The sequence below is a fragment of the Hibiscus syriacus genome, unplaced genomic scaffold, assembly GCF_006381635.1.
Source record: "Hibiscus syriacus cultivar Baekdansim isolate YM2019G1 unplaced genomic scaffold, ASM638163v2 tig00110450_pilon, whole genome shotgun sequence".
NCBI lineage: Eukaryota > Viridiplantae > Streptophyta > Magnoliopsida > Malvales > Malvaceae > Hibiscus > Hibiscus syriacus.
The window spans coordinates 791382-812424 of NW_024062743.1; the positions used below are offsets into that span (position 1 = coordinate 791382).

The 21043-nt window shown below is 32.5% G+C and overlaps 2 protein-coding genes across 3 annotated transcripts; both read left to right on the top strand.

The window, feature by feature from the left end:
- The first annotated feature begins 16393 nt into the window (after window positions 1-16393).
- On the top strand, window positions 16394-18975 carry LOC120125979. 2 transcript variants are annotated; one of them, XM_039144290.1, is made up of 3 exons: window positions 16394-16677; window positions 17032-17244; window positions 17669-18975. In XM_039144290.1, the coding sequence occupies exons 1-3, from the start codon at window positions 16641-16643 to the stop codon at window positions 18910-18912; spliced, it is 1494 nt and encodes a 497-aa protein (XP_039000221.1). In that variant the 5' UTR covers window positions 16394-16640; the 3' UTR covers window positions 18913-18975. The 2 variants fall into 2 exon arrangements, with proteins under 2 accessions (XP_039000221.1, XP_039000222.1); XM_039144291.1 differs by having other exon boundaries at window positions 17032-17232.
- Window positions 18976-19010: 35 nt separating this feature from the next.
- Window positions 19011-20342, top strand: LOC120126118. The gene is made up of 2 exons (XM_039144402.1): window positions 19011-19626; window positions 19714-20342. Exons 1-2 carry the CDS (start codon window positions 19011-19013, stop codon window positions 20340-20342), a joined length of 1245 nt encoding a protein of 414 aa, XP_039000333.1.
- Window positions 20343-21043: the final 701 nt, after the last annotated feature.

Here is a 21043-nt window from a genome sequence, read left to right on the forward strand (position 1 = left end):
TGATGTCGACAGTTGTGCTACTGTGCGCTAATCAATTTCTAATTCAAAGCTCCAAAAATATCAAAATTTTCCAATAGTCTTCTAACATGAATTTTTTGCATACACAAGAAGTCCAACCTGAGACCTTGCTTAAGTGATATTAAGCTGCTTAATACTTGAACTAAAGTTATTATTTATGATTATACTATATTAATATATATACAAGTTTATGCATAAGTTTCAGTTATGAAATATGTAATATATAGTCATTAAATACAAATACATAAAAAAAATTAATAAAATAAAATGTAAAGCTAATGTTTATTTATTTATTTAACAGGTTCAAAAAATATTACAAGTCCAAAACACTTCAGGCTAGAATTAATTACAAGTCACCCAACAAAGGTCCAACAATAGATCCAATGAGTTCAGCGACCCACAAGCATTGACCTAAGAAGTATGGGTTTGAAGTTTCTCTCCAGGCGTCGCCTCTTCCTAATCCGTTGGATTCGCTAGAGATCTAACGACACCAAACACGAGAAAGATTTAGTGTTTGTTGTGGGCCTTTGACCCACTCAGGGGCAAAACATAAGGACCAGTGGGGGTATGGTTCGTCTAAAACTTAAAAAATATTATTTATATTCTTAAAATTTGTTTTTTTTTTAATTTTTTTAATGTTTTTAATTAAATCCCCTCTCATAATATTTAAAAAATTCTCTTAAACCTATCAAATTTTCAAAAATGGTAGTTAGGCTCTAATTTTTTAAAAAATATATAAAATAAATCCTTTACACTTTTTAAAATTCTAAGTTGTCTCCGTAAATATTTTCGTCAAATCCTGCCACTGGACCCACTCCAACTAAACAACACAAGTAGGAGTGTTTGTTTTTGTTAGATATATTAGTGTAGGGCCTTTTTAATGGCTAATATTTTATTACTTCATCTCGACATAGCGTTGTTATAAAATTTATAGTGAAGTGATAAACAAATAATGTATAAAATTTAGTTATTGAATTAAATTGTTTTTAAATACAATAACTAGAAAAGAGTGATAAGAAATTTTAATTATTAATTTAAAATTTATCCTAAATACATTCTAAAGTTCTGTTTCATAGGTTGTAATTGATTTTCTGAAAAATAATTTACGTAAAATAGATTACCTGAAAACTGTTTTACATAAAATGAATTACATGAAAATTGTTTTATGTAAAATGAATTACTTAAAACTATTTTGCATATTTACATTTTTTGGAAAATAATTTTCGAAACTATTTTACGGTGTTTTGATGATATTATGTAAACCATTTTCACTAATTGTTTGATACACTATAATTAATTTTATAAAAAATGGTTTACATAAAATGAATAAAATTAGGTTCAGGTAATACTTTCAAAAAAATTAATGATTAAAGAAAAAATTCAGTTAATTCAATTAATGATAATTCAATTTGATATGTGACTGAATTAACCGTTTGAACACTCTTAATTTTATTATTAGTATTTCATTAATATAATACTAAATTAGCATGCTAATATTAAATGTATAAATTAATATTACTCATTATAATTAATTTAATAATATAATATTTTCAAAAATAATAGATAATATTAATTATATTAATAATTTATTATAATTACTAAATTAAAAATATCATATCATATATTATTATAATATATATTTATATATTAATTAATATTTTAATCAAAATTATATTAAATATTAAATTATTATTAAATAAATAAAATAATATTTTTGAATACTTAAACTATGAATTAAAAAGTTAGGAAAATATATTGCAGCAAAACAGATAGTAAAATATTTTATAGAAAATATAAAGAAAATAGAAAAATTAATTACATTAGAAAAATTAATTACAATTATCAAACACTAAAAAATATTTTTTGTAAATCTATTATAACTATCAAATATTAAAGAATATTTTTTCTTAAAAAATATTTTTCAACTATTAAATACATAAAATTAAAGAAAATATTTTTCAAAAAATATTTTCTAGCTATCATACGCACTCTAAAAGTTTGGTGTAAAGAGACTACGGTCAACCCTTATCCCTGTATAGATCCACCACTAAATTGAGTTATAAACTAATTTACTACGGACAAAAGAATATTGTCGGTTAAGAGATGAGAGACATTAATGCTTCTACCAGTGAGGTCAGGTGGTAAGGCTTCGTGGTACATAATGATAGAGTTAATTTTTTTTTGAATTATAATGTTAGAATTAAATATAAAAAAGTAATATTAATACCTTTTTAAAGTAATATGAAATTCACATTTTAATATTTTTATATAAAATTTATTTATTAATTGACACCTTAATACATAATCTGGCTCCGTCACTTGTGGTATATTTCGGTTTGAATTAAAAAATTTAATTATAAGATTTGAATTATAACATTCCTTTTATGAATTTCGTTGAACAATAATCTTATAACTAAAATGTTTTTGCAATGACTTATCAATAGATAAACAATGGAAATGATATCTCCTACGATAATCCTGTTAGTCCAATCAATATCAACTATCAGGGGAGATTATAGACCTGACCGATTCAATCAAATGAACACCATCGGCAAACCCGATGACGACCATACCATGGTGGAGTCTCGGAAGTAGCCACTGAAAGACACATTTCCTTAGAAAGAGAAATGTCATGTCTCATAGGCAAAAATATTTTTTTGGATTCTTCCATACTGAACCTTTTCAGCACTTTGTCTATATATGTACTTTGACTCAGACCTAGAAGTCGTCTTGATCTATCTCTATAGATCTTAACTCCTAAGATATACGATGCCTTACCCAAATCTTTCATAGAAAAACAACTACTTAACCAAGTCTTAACAGACTGTAAAGTAGGTATATCATTTCCTGTGATGAGTATGTCGTCTACATACAAGATTAGGAAAGAAACAACGCTCCCACTAGCCTTCTTATAAACACAAGGCTCATCTTCATTTATGATAAAACCAAACTCTTTGATTGCATCATTGAAACGAAGATTCCAGCTTCGAGAAGCTTGCTTTAGTCCATAAATAAACCTCTGTAGCTTACAAACCTTTCCAGTATTTCCTGGAAAGACAAAACCTTCTGGTTGTGTCATATACACATCCTCTTCAAGTTTTCCATTAAGGAAGGCGGTTTTGACGTATATTTGCCAGATTTCATAATCATGGAATGTAGCTATTGCGAGCAGGATCCGGATGGACTTAAACATAGCTACAGGGGAGAATTTTTCGTCATAATCTACACCATGAACTTGTCGAAAACCTTTAGCAACTAATCGCCCCTTGTATGTTTGTACATTACCATATAGGTCAGTTTTCTTCTTGAAAACCCATTTACACCCTATAGGTTTGACCCCTTCAGGTGGTTCAACCAAAGTCCATACTTGGTTTACTGACATGGAATCCATCTCAGATCTCATGGCTTCAAGCCATTTCTCAGAGTCTGGGCTAGACACTGCCTCTCGATAAGTCCTGGGCTCATCTTGATCCATAAGAAGAACATCTCCATGTGTCGTAACGAGAAATCCAAATCTCTCAGGTGCACGATGTTCTCTTGTGGATCTACGCAGTGATTGTGTTTCTAAATATTTTGAATGCTCCTCAATAACTTGTGAAACATGCTCAACTTCAGGTTCATTTATTTGCTTGTTCTTGAACTTCTCCAAGTTCAATATTTCTACCCTTCCCTTTCTTTGAGAGAAATTCTCTTTCGAGAAAAACTCCTGTTCGAGCAACAAACACTTTGTTCTCATTAGGGTTGAAGAAATAGTATCCCTTAGTTTCTTTAGGATATCCAACAAATATACACTTATGAGATTTAGGTTCGAGCTTTGTAGACATATGATGTTTTACATAAGCTTCATAACCCTAAATCTTTATAAAACACATACTAGGATATTTCCCAGTCCATATCTCATATGGTGTCTTTGGAACCGATTTAGATGGAACACGATTTAGTGTGAAAACGGCTGTTTCAATTGCATGTCCCCAAAAAGAAGTTGGAAGATCACTATAACTCATCATCGATCGAACCATGTCTAATAGTGTTCGATTCCTTCTTTTAAAAACTCATTCCACTGTGGTGTACCAGGTGGTGTAAGCTATGAGACAATCCCACATTCTTTTAGGAGTTCATCAAACTCTATGCTTAAGTATTCTCCACCTCGATCTGATCGAAGTGCCTTAATACTCTTTCCTAGTTGATTTTGTACTTCATTTTTAAATTCTTTAAACTTTTCAAGGGCTTCAGATTTATGGCGCATAAGATAAATATACCCATACCGACTGAAGTCATCGGTAAAAGTGATGAAGTAATGGAATCCACCTCTGGCTCGTGTATTCATTGGTCCAATACATCACTATGTATTAACCCCAATAAATCACTTGCTCGCTCACCTTTACTATTAAAAGGAGCTTTAGTCATTTTTCCCAACAAGCAAGATTCACATACATCATATTGTTCGAAAACAAATGAATCTAAGAATCCATTTTATGGAGTTTTGATATGCGTTTCTCACTTATATGGCCTAAACGACAATGCCAAAGATAAGTTTGATTCGAGTCATTTGTTTTTGATCTCTTAGTATTTATGTTATAAATGGTGTTATCTTGATCCAAAATATAGAGACCATTAACCAATTGTGTTGAACCATAAAAAACACTATCGAGATAAAAAGAACAACAATTATTCTTAATAATAATCTCAAAGTCAATCTTGTCCAAACAAGAAATAGAAATAATGTTCTTAGTCAAACTAGGCACATAATAACAATCCTCTAAATTTAAATCAAGTCCACTAGGCAAAGATAAAACATATGTCCATATAGATAATGCAACAACTCTTGCTCCATTTCCCACTCGTAGGTCCACGACTCCTTTAGCCAGATTCCTTCTCTTTTGCAGTCCCTGTACAGAAGTACAAATATGAGAACCACAACTTGTAACACCCCAAACCCGTACCCGACCCGGATACGAGTCTGAGGTGTCACATTGACTTTTCAAAACGTTTACTTGTATAAAATATGAGTAATTTAAAACTTTTATACATGTAACTTATTCAAAAGATTTCCAGAACTATTCAGAGCTTAAATGTTTTTGAAAAACCAATCAGAGTATATACAACTCAAAACATTAATTACATGCCACCTATTTTCAATATACAAAATACATCTAATTCAAGACATCTTTTCTGATTGATCATCGGTAAGAAGTAACTGACCGATCTTGCTCCTCTTCACTTTTCTTCTAGCTTTCCGGAACCTACGTGTGAAACACTCACACGCTAAGTCGATGACTTAGTGAGGCATAAAGAAAACACGTCTAATGGAATTCATACCCACTAATCATGCATGATTGTTTTATGCTATCAAATTATACAACTCATTTACATATACATCAACATATATTCATGTATATTATGTAACAGATATCATAACCCCTATCACACATATATCATATCATGCAATCATATCACACATCATATACATATATCACATACATTGTTCTCATATCACCAACCTGTTTATCCTTACTAATTCCCTTGTCATTACTTCAATTCCTTCATATGAGCATATAATGAATATAAACATTATATATTTTTTAATATGCCACAATACGTTAGTAATTTCTATAATCGTATAATACATAAACGCATAGCATCTCATATCACCATGACATATATGCACTTCTACCATGTCAAGAGAAATACACATATCATTATATCAAATTATGTTCTCTTTTCAAATCCCATGTACACATGTGAGAACTAAAGATATGCGAGTACATAGAGGTTGTGCACTAATGTTGTCACCACAGCTCATATAATTGCACCGAAGTGCCACATATAATTGCACCGGAGTGCCGCATAGAATTGCATCGTAGTGCCATATAATAATGTCCATAAGGACCACATATCATTCCTTAAGAATCATATACACATACTAGGAATCAAGTATGTGTCTCCCCAGACTTCACACATGTTCCAAAGAATACATATATGTCCCGAAGGACCACATATCATTCCTTAAGAATCATATACATATGCCAAGGATCAAGTATGTGTGTCACCAGACTTCACACATGTTCCAAAGAATACATATATGTCCCGAAGGACCGCGTAGAACCTCGACTCTTGGTATGCCAACTATACCCCTAGCTCTCAAGACACATAACATGGGCATTTTCTTTTATACTTATCATTTCACATACCACATAGTTCAATTACTCATAGAACATTTTCATATGATTCACATTTACATGTCACATAGCTTATATACTTTCTCACGTAGTTACATAGATCCATGTCATATAACATATATCCCAAAGTGCATATAAACACATATATCATATCATACAGCTTAGATCATTTCTCAGATATTCATATAAACATACATATCATATCTTGTTCACATATGATCATATATGTTTCATATAACACATAGAAACACCAAACACTTTCTCATAGCTTATATCAATTTTCAGAGTCCTTTCATATTACCTGCTGACATATATCATATAGGTATATAATAACTGATATCATATTATCTACCTTATGCTCCATTTCTTTGTATTCCCATAGATTATAAATTATGTCGTATTTCTAGACATATATCATTTAATAGTATTTTTATTTAGGTACTAATTTAATCTCTTTACTTAATTCAATTTCATATATTCATTATAATCTTTTCATATAGCTCAATTATACTAATTCTCATAATAAATCATACCACTATGTACTTGTCCAACTCATGTTTCCATTATGCATATACTGTTACCCATGTTTACCTAGTTCATATCACTTCTCATAAACTCACTTTCATCATATTTTCCTATTATTACATATTTTATCTCATAACCATATATTCACATAGTCTTATATTTTATTATCATATTACTTATATTTGTTCTCCTATGACTCTTTATAAACATCTATTTATATTTCCCTACATCTATTTCTATTTCCCTATATTTCTCGACTTATCTTCTATATTCCTATAATTTCATAACTTATTTTATATTCTCTTAATAACACTTAATCGTGTTTTTACATAAACCACATGGCACATACAAAACATATCAATTCAGATAATCAAACATACATACACTCATATTCAACTCATGCCTTTAATCATGAATTCATATGTAACACTTCAGGAAATAGACTCATCGCAAGTCTTATTCCCATCACACACCATATACTATTGAATATGCACTCACCTGGTCTCACTAGTCAATCTCGATCTCTAATCTTTCCCTCGATCGATCTTACTTGCCAAATGTTCCAGAATTGCCTTATGCTCAGAATCTACATAAATGTACATTTTAAGGCAATTATTAGATATCTACACCTTGTAGTTGGATACTATCAACTTAAACGAACTTATTAAACCCATATTTTCAATTTTCCTTTAGAGGGGTATCGATTCCCTACTGGGGCTATCGATACCCTCATGACATTCTGGAATTCTGCTCGTTTGAGAGGGTATCGAAACCCCTTTGAATGGGTTCCGATTCCCCCTAACCCAGAAATCATTTTTCAGCACAAAAATTACTTCATTCCTCTCAAACACTTCATATATCATCCCCTTTCTTATTCTTAACTTACATATACATGCTTAAACTCATTACTACTCATTTAATACATATTTAACTTCAAAATCCAATTCTCTACATAGAATTCAAGAATCACTCTAATTTTTCTTCTTGTTCTAAATTCAATTCCATCACTTCATATCTCTTAATTCAACCATTGACAAGTTAAATATATCTTCCAATTTGAGTAAAGAACTCTATACCAGAATTTCATTCAAAAACTCTTCATATTTAATCCTTCATAACTCATCCATTTTGAAGTTTCAACCTACTTTAATCTCTAAATAATCTTTCTTAGCACCCCAAGAATCAAAACTAAGCTTAAAACTCAAGAATTAACCAACTGAAATTAAACTTACCTTTGCCATGGAGCTTACGGGAAGAGAGGAGGAAGGAGATGACCCAAGCTCCAGATCTTTCTTTTCTTCTCACCTTTTCCACGTTTTTATCACCTTAAAAGAAAGATAAAAATCTTTCTGGTCAAATGACCATTTTACCCTTAATTTCCTTTAATAATTACTAAATAACCTTCATCATATATTTCTAATAATCATTAAATTATTTCATTCTTCTACTTTAGTCACCAAATTCTAAAACTTTTCAATTTAGTCACTAACCCGGTATTGCGGATGTTACAAATCTCCCCTCCTTTTTAAGAAAATTCGCCCTCAAATTTTCACTGAACATTTTGATAAAACATATCTTCTAATGTTCTCATGTTGCTTCATTTACTTACTTTTTCTTGTCATCATCAGGAAACATACTTTTCAATCCTTTAATTTTTCAATTACCTTTTTTCCTTTATACATTCATATCATGTCACTTATCACTTAAACAACAACCAGCAACTTCAATCCATTTTCATCAATCAACATCATAAAACCATCTCTAATTACCTTATAATAATAATAACCAAATTCGTTTTCCATCATCATTTAACCAAGAACACGACCTTAAATCTTCTTTAAATATGATTCAACATACACTTTATAAAATCTTTTCACCTCACCAATCACTCTTTTCTCACTTGTATATCCAAAATTATCACCTACACTTCCATATAACCTTTATCGTGTCTAATCCTTTAACTCAATCCCATTTCATTTCTTTATTCCATTCTTCCTTTATTTATTCCTTATACACAAATCATATATTTCCTTTCATGTTCACATACTCTTGTCTTATCACCTATATTCATCGCTATACACCAATCTTCATTGCATCCTCATAACTTTGATAACCTATTTCTTATACTTGTATTTTCATTTCTTAAAATTCCATGCAAATACTTATCTCTTTTTCTACATCATAGCTATCTGATCAGAATACCCAACTATATTCAGATTCACATCATAATTGATTAACTCAACTTTACATTTTCTTCCAATCTTATAACTCTATCACTTTTACTCTGACAGTTAATCAATAACATCTGTCCAATCTAGAACACAACTCTAATAAACCAATCACATACATCATTTCCAATCGAAATTATCTCAAAATTCGTTTACTTAACTTGTCAATTTCACCTCCATTCTCATACATCCTATAATTTCCGTTGTTCAACTAAATATTCTGACTTACTTTGTCTTATAAACTGATCATCGATATACCCATTCCTAAACTCTTCTTATCAATCCTCAGCTTTACTCAAATATACAAATCCTTATTCCCTTTACTATACCACAGTACTATGATCCAAATATACAATTGTATCCAGATCCATTTCATATTTGGTTGTCTTATCATGACAACATCTCAAAATATTAAATTCTATACCTTTTTCATCACATAATCTGGTTAGCCAACGCTAACTCTTTCCATCCAAAATACAAACCCTTATTCTATCCACATTCTTATTAATACACCGTATTATTCCTTTATTTCAAACTCATCAACTCTAACTGTATATATCTTATACGCTTGTCACTGATGCACTTATTCTCGAACTCTCATAAATTCTAACCACATCCTTAGATCTTTTAACGTCCTTATGGTGACACTTGCTCACCATATTCTATCTTATCCACATAATAACAAAACTACTCCATATCGTGTTTCTGATTCAAAACAATGAAAACTTTCTATCATTATTCAGATATGATTTCACCTTTCTGAAATCAACTTTTGATCTTACTAGGCATTTCCTGAGGTGTCCGCTCTTCATCCTGCCTGGCCAGGGCAGGTGAATAGCTATCACAGTCAGGAATATCACCTTTCACTTACTTCGAAATTATTACGATTGGATTTCTACTGTATTAAACTATTCTTATTCTATTAGCAAGACAACATACTCCTTACACTATCATATCAGTAATTTTTCACTAGGTTGGCATGAACATATTTTATGACACTTTGGACTTCGATTTATGCCAATAATCGGCTAAACCTTAGCTCTGATACCATTAAATGTAACACCCCCAACCCGTATCCGACCCGGATACGAGTCTGAGGTGTCACATTGACTTTTCAAAACGTTTACTTGTATAAAATAGTGAGTAATTTAAAACTTTTATACATGTAACTTATTCAAAAGATTTCCATAACTATTCAGAGCTTAAATGTTTTTGCAAAACCAATCAGAGTATATACAACTCAAAACATTAATTACATGCCAATTATTTTCAATATACAAAATACATCTAATTCAAGATATCTTTTCTGATCTGATCTTCGGTAAGAAGTAACTGACCGGTCTTGCTCCTCTTCACTTTTCTTCTAGCTTTCCGGAACCTACGTGTGAAACACTCACACGCTAAGTCGATGACTTAGTGAGGCATAAAGAAAACACATCTAATGGAATTCATATCCACTAATCATGCATGACTGTTTTATGCTATCAAATTATACAACTCATTTATATATACATCAACATATATTCATGTATATTATGTAACAGATACCATAACCCCTATCACACATATATCATATCATGCAATTCATATCACACATCATATACATATATCACATACATTGTTCTCATATCACCAACCTGTTTATCCTTACTAATTCCCTTGTCATTACTTCAATTCCGTCATATGAGCATATAATGAATATAAACATATTATATATATATTTTTAATATGCCACAATATGTTACTAATTTCTATAATCGTATAATACATAAACGCATATCATCTCATATCACCATGACATATATGCACTTCTACCATGTCAAGAGAAATACACATATCATTATATCAAATTATGTTCTCTTTTCAAAGCCCATGTACACATGTGAGAACTAAAGATATACGAGTACATAGAGGTTGTGCACTAATGCTTTCACACATCTCATATAATTGCACCGAAGTGCCACATATAATTGCACCGGAGTGCCGCATAGAATTGCACCGTAGTGCCATATAATAATGTCATAAGGACCACATATCATTCCTTAAGAATCATATACTTATACTAAGGATCAAGTATGTGTCTCCCCAGACTTCACACATGTTCCAAAGAATACATATATGTCCCGAAGGACCACATATCATTCCTTAAGAATCATATACATATTCCAAGGATCAAGTATGTGTCTCACCAGACTTCACACATGTTCCAAAGAATACATATATGTCCCGAAGGACCGCGTAGACCCTCGACTCTTGGCATGCCAACTATACCCCTAGCTCTCAAGACACATAACATGGGCATTTTCTTTTATACTTATCATTTCACATACCACATAGTTCAATTACTCATAGAACATTTTCATATGATTCACATTTACATGTCACATAGCTTAAATACTTTCTCACGTAGTTACATAGATCCATGTCATATAACATATATCCCAAAGTGCATATAAACACATATATCATATCATATAGCTTAGATCATTTCTCAGATATTTATATAAACATACATATCATATCTTGTTCACATATGATCATATATGTTTCATATAACACATAGAAACACCTAGAACACTTTCTCATAGCTTATATCAATTTTCAGAGTCCTTTCATATTACCTGCTGACATATATCATATAGGTATATAATAACTGATATCATATTATCTACCTTATGCTCCATTTCTTTGTATTCCCATAGATTATAAATTATGTAGTATTTCTAAACATATATCATTTAATAGTATTTTTATTTAGGTACTAATTTAATCTCTTTACTTAATTCAATTTCATATATTCATTATAATCTTTTCATATAGCTTCATTATACTAATTCTCATAATAAATCATACCACTATGTACTTGTCCAACTCATGTTTCCATTATGCATATACTGTTACCCATCTTTACTAGTTCATATCACTTCTCATAAACTCACTTTCATCATATTTTCCTATTATTACATATTTTATCTCATAACCATGTATTCACATAGTCTTATATTTCATTATCATATTACTTATATTTGTTCTCCTATGACTCTTTATAAACATCTATTTCTATTTCCCTACATTTCTCGACTTATCTTCTATATTCCTATAATTTCATAACTTATTTTATATTCTCTTAATAACACTTAATCGTGTTTTTACATAAACCACATGGAACACACAAAACATATCAATTCAGATAATCAAACATACATACACTCATATTCAACTCATGTCTTTAATCATGAATTCATATGTAACACTTCAGGAAATAGACTCATCGCAAGTCTTATTCCCATCACACACCATATACTATTGAATATGCACTAACCTGGTCTCACTAGTCAATCTCGATCTCTAATCTTTCCCCCGATCGATCTTACTTGCCAAATGTTCCAGAATTGCCTTATGCTCAGAATCTACATAAATGTACATTTTAAGGCAATTATTAGATACCTACACCTTGTAGTTGGATACTATCAACTTAAACGAACTTATTAAACCCATATTTTCAATTTTCCTTTAGGGGGTATCGATTCCCTTCTGGGGGTATCGATACCCTCATGACATTATGGAATTCTGCTCGTTTGAGAGGGTATCGGTACCCCTTTGAATGGGTACCGATTCCCCCTAACCCAGAAATCATTTTTCAGCACAAAAATTACTTCATTCCTCTCAAACACTTCATATATCATCCCCTTTCTTATTCTTAACTTACATATACATGCTTAAACTCATTACTACTCATTTAATACATCTTTAACTTCAAAATCTAATTCTCTACATAGAATTCAAGAATCACTCTAATTTTTCTTCTTGTTCTAAATTCAATTCATCACTTCATATCTCTTAATTCAACCATTGACAAGTCAAATTTATCTTCTAATTTGAGTAAAGAACTCTATTCCAGAATTTCATTCAAAAACTCTTCATATTTAATCCTTCATAACTCATCCATTTTGAAGTTTCAACCTACTTTAATCTCTAAATAATCTTTCTTAGCACCCCAAGAATCAAAACTAAGCTTAAAACTCAAGAATTAACCAACTGAAATTAAACTTACCTTTTCCATGGAGCTTACGAGAAGAAGGAGGAAGGAGATGACCCAAGCTCCAGATCTTTCTTTTCTTCTCACCTTTTCCACGTTTTTATCACCTTAAAAGAAAGATAAAAATCTTTCTGGTCAAATGACCATTTTACCCTTAATTTCCTTTAATAATTACTAAATAACCTTCATCATATATTTCCAATAATCATTAAATTATTTCATTCTTCTACTTTAGTCACTAAATTTTGAAACTTTTCAATTTAGTCACTAACCCGGTATTGCGGATGTTACACAACCGGTATCTAATACCCAAGAAGTAGATCTTCACAAATTAACATCAATAACATAAATACCTGAAACAAATGTTCCATTTGCTTTTGAATTCTTGACCTCTTCAAGGTAAACAGGGTGGTTTCTCTTTCAGTGTCTGGTCTTATCGCAATGGAAACATTTTCCTTCTTTGCTAACCCCCCTTTGGGTTTCAATGCATTTTCCCTTTTTGGTTTGGTCTTACCATTTCCCTTAGACTTTTCCACTACTTTTTTCTTTCCCTTTCTTTTGTCCTTGTGGATCATCAGAATGAGCTTAGGTCCAACCTTTTTGCATGTTACTTTCAGCAGTTCGTAACATGCCAAGTAATTGTGGCAAAGTTTTGTTAATTTCATTCATGTGGAAATTAAGGACAAATTGGCTAAAGCTATCTGGCAACGATTGCAGGATAACATCGGTAGCCAATTCATCTTTGAGAGGAAATCCCAGCTTTACCAACGTTTGGATGTAGTCCATCATCTTAATGACATGAGCTCCTACAGGAGTTCCCTTTGCCATTTTGCATTGAAATAGAGATTTAGAGGTCTCATATCTCTCTTGACGTGCTTTCCCTTCATATATTTCTTTGAGATTTTGAATCATGTCATATGCAACCATGTCCTCATGTTGCTTCTGAAGCTCAGGAGTCATGGTGGCAAGCATTAGACATCCAACATCTAACATATCATCCATATGTTTCTTGAATTTGTCTTTGTCAACTTTTGAAGCATTAGTTGCCGGTTCATCAGGAACATGTTCCTCAATGACATATTCATTCCTTTCCTGTTTGAGAACAATTCTTAAATTACAAAACCAGTCAAGGAAGTTTATGCCATTAAGTTTATCCTTCTCAAGGAGTGATCGCAGTGATAAAGTGTTGTTTGCCATTAAATCTACAACAATGGAAATATTAAAGTAAGTAAATTTACCGAATTTAAAATTTATAAATATGACTTTATTTACAAATTACTCCCACTATTTTATTCAAAATTAAAAACCCTCTTTGTTTTAATTTCGGAAAAATTCAACGAAAATTTTGCTAGTGGGTGAGGATCCATAATACATCAATTTCCTAAATCAACTTTGGCTTTTCTTTTAGGATAGTGATTATTTAGGTAAGTAACACTTGACTAGTTACATCTAATATAACTCCTCATTTTTTGTGAACAACTTTTGTTCAAGTCATCTCATGACTTATCCAAATATTTAACCTCTAGGTTTCTAATCCTTTTAGAATAACCTAGCTAAGTTATTACCAATATTTCAACCGGTAAATATCACTTGCTTATTCTTCACATTTAACGAAGATTGATTTATGTGCTAATGCTTTGGAAAAGCCCACACAATATCGATCAAAGCCTTAACGAGGGTAAATATTGGACGGTTAAGTTAACTTAGATTATAAAGAGGGATTTGCATAATTATCTCATCATTGTTCGTTTTAATATTAGACCCTTATTGATCTCATAAATTTTTATTCTTATTATATCATTTGATGCATTGCATACATAACAAATATATCAATAAATAAGATGCAATGGTTATAGCCCAAACCAATGACTAAGGTGGCTCATCCCAAGCCAATGGGAGAACCAAGAACCCTAAAGCCTAAGACTGCTCTCTAGGCATATTCTTGCCATTCTTCTGCTCCTTGTGAATCTTCATAGATTTACAATTTTAAAAGAAACTCGTTTTATATACGAGGGAGTAAGATGAGAAGAGAAATACAACAGAGATATAGAAAAACACGACTCGTAGACCGTATTTCAAAATAAACCATTGTGTGTTGCCCAATGGCTGCTAGACCTAACACACCCTTTTATAGCCAAGTTACCCTAATCATATTAGGGTTTTATTATTTCAAATTAATTAAATCTATATTTAATTAATTGAAATTTAATAATCCTCTTATATCCAAGTTACCCTAATCATATTAAGGATTTTATTATTTCAAATTAATTAAATATATATTTAATTAATTAAAATTAAATATTCATGATTATTAAAACATATATTTAATTAACTATAGATATATATTTTAGTAACGTACAACAATTATACATATTTGCTCGTTTTAATCGTAGGGTGTGACCTTGTAGATTCTTGTAACGTTAGCAGTAATTATTAGAACAATTCTAATATTACATACAATGAGTGACATCTAGCAATATATCATTGTCACCTAAGTTATAAGAAAATATGATTCGACATATCATCTTGGTGATTACTCTTTTATGTATCATATCCTTGTGTCCTTTATATCTAGAATAGGCACAAATCTTGGAATAGTCACACTTGTATAGCTCATCTATTGTTTCTTGATATCTAAAGTAGACTTTAATTAACGAATAGTTTATGATATCTCATATCAACTTATTCGAGCATGACCATGCGTTTCTAGTCTTATTCAATCAAGTGGCCTGTGATATATTTCCTATTATTTAGGAAGGACAAATCCTATCTTAATCATACACACCCACTACATATATTGAGATATATTCAATAACAGTCTTTATAGAGAAACCAGTTACGGAGCTTGTTTAGCTGCATCAAAACATACAACAAGATATGTTGGGATAGTATTGATCTCAAGTCTGAGGATCATACATATAGTCATCACCATGAGCAATGTTATGACTGTCATATAATAATCCAAGACATATGCTCATAGTCGGTCAATCCAAACATTGTTCTCTAACAATATAATCATGTATCAATTCTGACATCTCTATGTCAATAACAACTCTTTGTCATCAATCAATAACATGTTAGTCTTAAGCGTATTATTATTATCTATGTCCATAATAATATTTGATTAGGGATCTTATAATAATAATAATTATGTCATTATATGAATTTTATTATCTTTTAATTTATGTTAAACGTATATATATAAATAAAAATAATAATAATATATTTATTCAATAAAATCAATAAATAAAAATATTATTACAAACATCATATGAATGATCTTTGACGTTTCTTCTTTCTTTATGTTACGCGAAAGAAAATCTATAAAAACAGTAAGAATATTTAGGGAATAATGTAAGAAGAGAAACCTTAGTCAAAGGGTTTCTCCACGTGCAACTGTATCACCAACTCTCTATTTTCTACTCTTATCTCTTTATGCAAAATTGCATTGGGATGGAGTCTCTCCATCCGTTTTCACACTATAATTACTATATAGTGTATGATAAGTCAAGTCTCTCCATTTGATTGGTTTTTATTTTTCTTTTCCTGGAAAATCCCATTTGATCATTTCTTCTTATTGTGCTTTTCTATATTTTCTGATATCCCAGCACCCTCTACGACTCTAATCTTTGCTTCTAGTTCCTCTTGGTTATGGAGAATCAAGATCGCGGAAACTATCACTCCCCAGGTTTTTCTTTTTCTTTTCCAACTCTTTATATGATTTTGTTTTTATTTTCATTTCTTAAATCATTCATTTTATGGCTTGTTGGAGTTTTTCTCCGGTGAATGTGTCTTAGTTTTCTTGTTTCTTATAGAAAAAAACTTTGGGTTTTGTTTTAATGGATTTTCAGTGTTTTCTAGGCTGCTTGAATTTGTTTGCCTTTAATAGATAACATTTTTTTTGTTTTTATTATTGTTTCCAAATTAACTTCTCTTTTTTAATCTTTTGGTTCTGATTGTTGATGATTTTTTTCTCAGAGAAACTGATTTCGATTTGTTTTCCACTCTGTTCTAATCTATTGTGCCGTTCTGGTGAATGTAGTTGACGCAAAGATCATGGAACGGCGTCGTTCGGAGAAAAGTATTGGAGGAACAGGAGCGTGCATTAGATCTGAAGACGAAATATTTTCCGATGCGGTGACGGAACTTCAAGACACCGGGTTCGATTTGGATGCCGATAATACCGGTGAAGTCAACAAGTTTGCCGACAAGGATCTTACGCCCGCCGTTTCTTTTAAAGATTGTGAGGATATTGGTAACTTCTTATGATACCAATAGGGAATGGCTAGATTTTTCAGTTAACTTTAGTCAATGAAAGATCTTCGGAATTTAAACTGCAGTTGCCGTCGCGCAATTGTGGACATAACGGTTTTGGAGAGCACCAAAACCGCTATATAACGGCCACTATTCCTTTAGCGGACCTCTATTTAAATCCTGTTTCCGACAAAAGTTGAAATAAGTTGCTTGTCCGTTCTTACCCCATTCTACTCCAAGTATCAATGTCGGGTAGACATTGGAGTATATGATAATCTAAGCTTCTGAATCATAGCAAGATCTAAAAGAAAAATGAAAGTTAACTAAATTCGCGGTGCTTTTCATGTCGATAGCATCGTCCGAGATGCTATTCTAGCATTACCGTTGATCTGATTTTAACAATTTGGTTTCATTTGCATATGCAGGCATCCTTAGATCACCTCTGAATTCAGCTGATGGAGGCCAAATGGAAAATCCGGTTCTGAAAAGCATGCCGGTTCTCCTGACAGACAGGCCTGAGCACGATGATGTTGACTTGAGCTATGGTAACGATTCTGAAGATAAAGATGGTTCTGCTGGTGATGTGGTCTCGATCAAAATGGAAACAGTACAGGGTGTCCTGCAAGAGACTAGGGAAGCTGGTGCTGATGCCGATGAGAATGAAAACGGCAAGTTAGACGAAAACCTATCAAGTCACTCGGTTCAGCCTAGCAAACATGGTGGCGAAATATCGGGAACAGAATCAAGTTTGGAGAAAAGACTGGATGTAGCTTCAGATATGGTTCAATTGAAGGAAGAGTGTAGTGATAGGTTGTCTTCTGATACACCTATGAGCGGAAATCTAATGGATGCAAGTTTGAAATCCAAAAGTACGGAGGATTTAACTTCTGAGACTGGTTTGGCTGACAAAACCGTTGAATTAGAGGATAATAGTGACAAGTTGGCCCTCAACGTGGTCGTTGATGATCTTTCGACTAAAGCCGAGTTCTCGAAAGACACTAATGTGCCAACAGATACCTTTGAAATACAGACTGATGCATCACACGGTACAGACTCGTCCATTGATGTTGATTCAAATGAGGTTGATGAAAAAAGGGAAAAGGAAAAAGAAAGTGTTTATGTGCTTTCCGTTCCCGATGATATTCATGTTGTAGATGATGCTGAAATTAAGCTAGTTGGTTTTAAAGATCATAAGGGAATTAATTTATTCCAATCCGAAGCCTTAGCCTCTGAAGAAATTATCCTTGATAAGGAAGATGAAATCAAAGACTGTGCTTCACAGGAGAAATCCGATACTTTTGTGTTGAATCCAGTGGATGAAGACATCGTTACGGAGGATAACTATAAACTTGGTGTAAATAATGAAGCTATGGCTAAAGAAGTGGTCTTTGTCGGGAATGCTGATGCAATTCAGATCGATAAAGGGTCAGATGCATTGTCTCGTGTTGATGCTGTTACAACTGAGAATGAGGACCGGGAAGTTTGGTTTCTCGAAGAACAGAAGTCGGTTTATGTTGCTGGTGATTTACATAAAGGGTCTGATGCATTTTCTCCTGTTGATGCTGGACAACTGGGAATGAGAAAGATCTGGAAGTCCGATCTCTCAAAGAACAACAGCCAATTTATGTTGCCGATGACTTACATCGGACAGGTTTTCCAGGAAGCATGATAAATGATGTACCCGATGCGAAACCTGTGGTTACAGATGCTGATGTTGGGGCCGGAAAGCTAAGTAATGTAGCCGGAGATGAAAATAATACTAAAAACATGGGAACATCATGTGAATTTAGTAATAGTTCTTCGCATACTAATCCAGCATTGGACTTGCTTGAAGTTGATGATTCTGATGATGTCGGCACAAGAAAAACTCTAAAGTCCGATATCAATGAAGTTGAAGACGGGGATGAACCAGAGAAAGAAAACGTTTCAATGAAGACTGACTCTACGTCCGAATCAATTAGCAATCATCACCAATCCGTAATTGTCATCGAGGAACAGAATGAGCCTGAAGGCCTGCAGTTGGATATAGTTTCCAACAGTCAAGATGACAAAAAGGAATCTAAAACAAATAGCTACGAAAAGGTACATGGAGAGAGTGTCATAAAAAATCTTATGGCTTCTTCTGTAGACAATAGTGAACCGAACGAGATCGAGAGAACATCAGCCGACCAGTTGAAGAAAGAGTTGATACATTCTGGTGCTGTCAGAGATGGCCATACTGGAGAGCCTAGAGCTGTTGCTTCTCAGACTAGCGCTGTAATTTTGCAAGGGGAAGCTGATAGTGGATCCGTTAAACCTCAACTCGATACAACTGTAGGTGATGTTTCGTTCGATTCTAGTAGTCGAACTGATAGTTTGGAAGGCCACTGGGGATCTGTTTCAGGTACGTTACCACCTATTTTGCTTATTAATGAACATATCCAAATCCAAGAGTTAAGTTGATTTGTTGTTTTTGTGCTATGGAGAACAGTGCTGTCAACCCAATCCGACAACCCGGCTGCCATTGACACTGAGACTTTACCATCTACCGCATCACAAGCACTTTCGGAAGGAGGGAAAGCAAACATAAAGAGGTCGAAACCGGCATCTGAAGAACATTTCGATGAATTGAGCGAGTTCGATCCACCATCTTTCATGACATTGGTTGAAGTTGGAGGCAGTAGCGACCCTAAAGACACCGCTGTTTCCAAAACCCCGACAGGACAGAATGCCGAAAACACTAGAGCCGGCTGGTTCCCTTCACTCACTCATGCGGCCAATGAGTCTCAAGGAAGAAAAAAGAATGAAAAGATCATAGAAAAGGTGGCTAACTGGAATGTAAACAGGCACAGTCCTCTGAAGAACTTAGCCGATGATAGTGAACCCAAACCCAAGTCCTCGAACCCGAACCCAGCTGCTTTGGGTCCAAGAGACGATGGAACCACGGGTGCCAAAGTGAGCTCGACTGTGGACCCTGAAACACCTATGGCTGAGCTAGCCCATGTTGAAACAGAGAAAGAATGGAACTCTCCACCGGGGTATCTGTCTGGTATTAAGAGAGAAAAAAGGAAAGGTAGGCCATTTTGGGTACAGTTTGCATGCTGCTCCTCTGTAAATTAGGATTTAGTTACTTGGATTTATGTTGTTTTCACTGCACTTGTCTTCCATTCGTGTATGACATATATCCGTTTACGACACATACTCCTCGATCCACATTCAGCTGAGTTCCAGTACCATACATTTTCTTTAATGCTTTAATAATTCTTTAAATATATCTTGAATTTTTATGTATACACTTATAACATAAATTATGATAAGGTCACCATTAATGTTATATACAACCATTATATTTTATAATAAAATAATTAGTCTATTACTTATACATTTTATTAATTCAATCTTAAATTAAATTAATTCAATACTTGATATTTATAATTTTCTATCGTTTTATTTTTAGAATCCAGTTAAAACGGATAAATCTTGTTGATCTAATAAGTTATTTGATTAATTAGTTTCCTTTCCCCGACCCAATTTGTTTTTTGTTGGATAATTTAGGTGTGTATTGACTTTGTTCATCAATACTACCATATCTTACACCAATCCCTGAATTGGTTCACCGGTTTTACCATGAGATCCGTTTGGTTCAAGAAAACAGAGGCTCTTTTCATTTTCTTAGAAAATAGAAAACATTGAAAAAAAAACATGTTTGGTGGTAAAATTAGAAAATAATTTCTAGAAAATGAAAACAAAAATAATTGAAAAATATGAAAACATAAAAAAAGATGTTTTCAATATTTTCATTAAAATTGTTTCAAAAATTT

Bases quoted from the DNA above. Each gene is read 5' to 3' on its own strand.
- LOC120125979 (XM_039144290.1), top strand. From the start codon at position 16,641: ATGGAGAATCAAGATCGCGGAAACTATCACTCCCCAG. The intron at 16,678-17,031 runs GTTTTTCTTTTT...TGGTGAATGTAG, and splicing joins CGGAAACTATCACTCCCCAG to TTGACGCAAAGATCATGGAA. The intron at 17,245-17,668 runs GTAACTTCTTAT...TTGCATATGCAG, and splicing joins TAAAGATTGTGAGGATATTG to GCATCCTTAGATCACCTCTG.
- LOC120126118 (XM_039144402.1), top strand. From the start codon at position 19,011: ATGGGAACATCATGTGAATTTAGTAATAGTTCTTCGCATACTAATCCA. The intron at 19,627-19,713 runs GTACGTTACCAC...TATGGAGAACAG, and splicing joins CCACTGGGGATCTGTTTCAG to TGCTGTCAACCCAATCCGAC.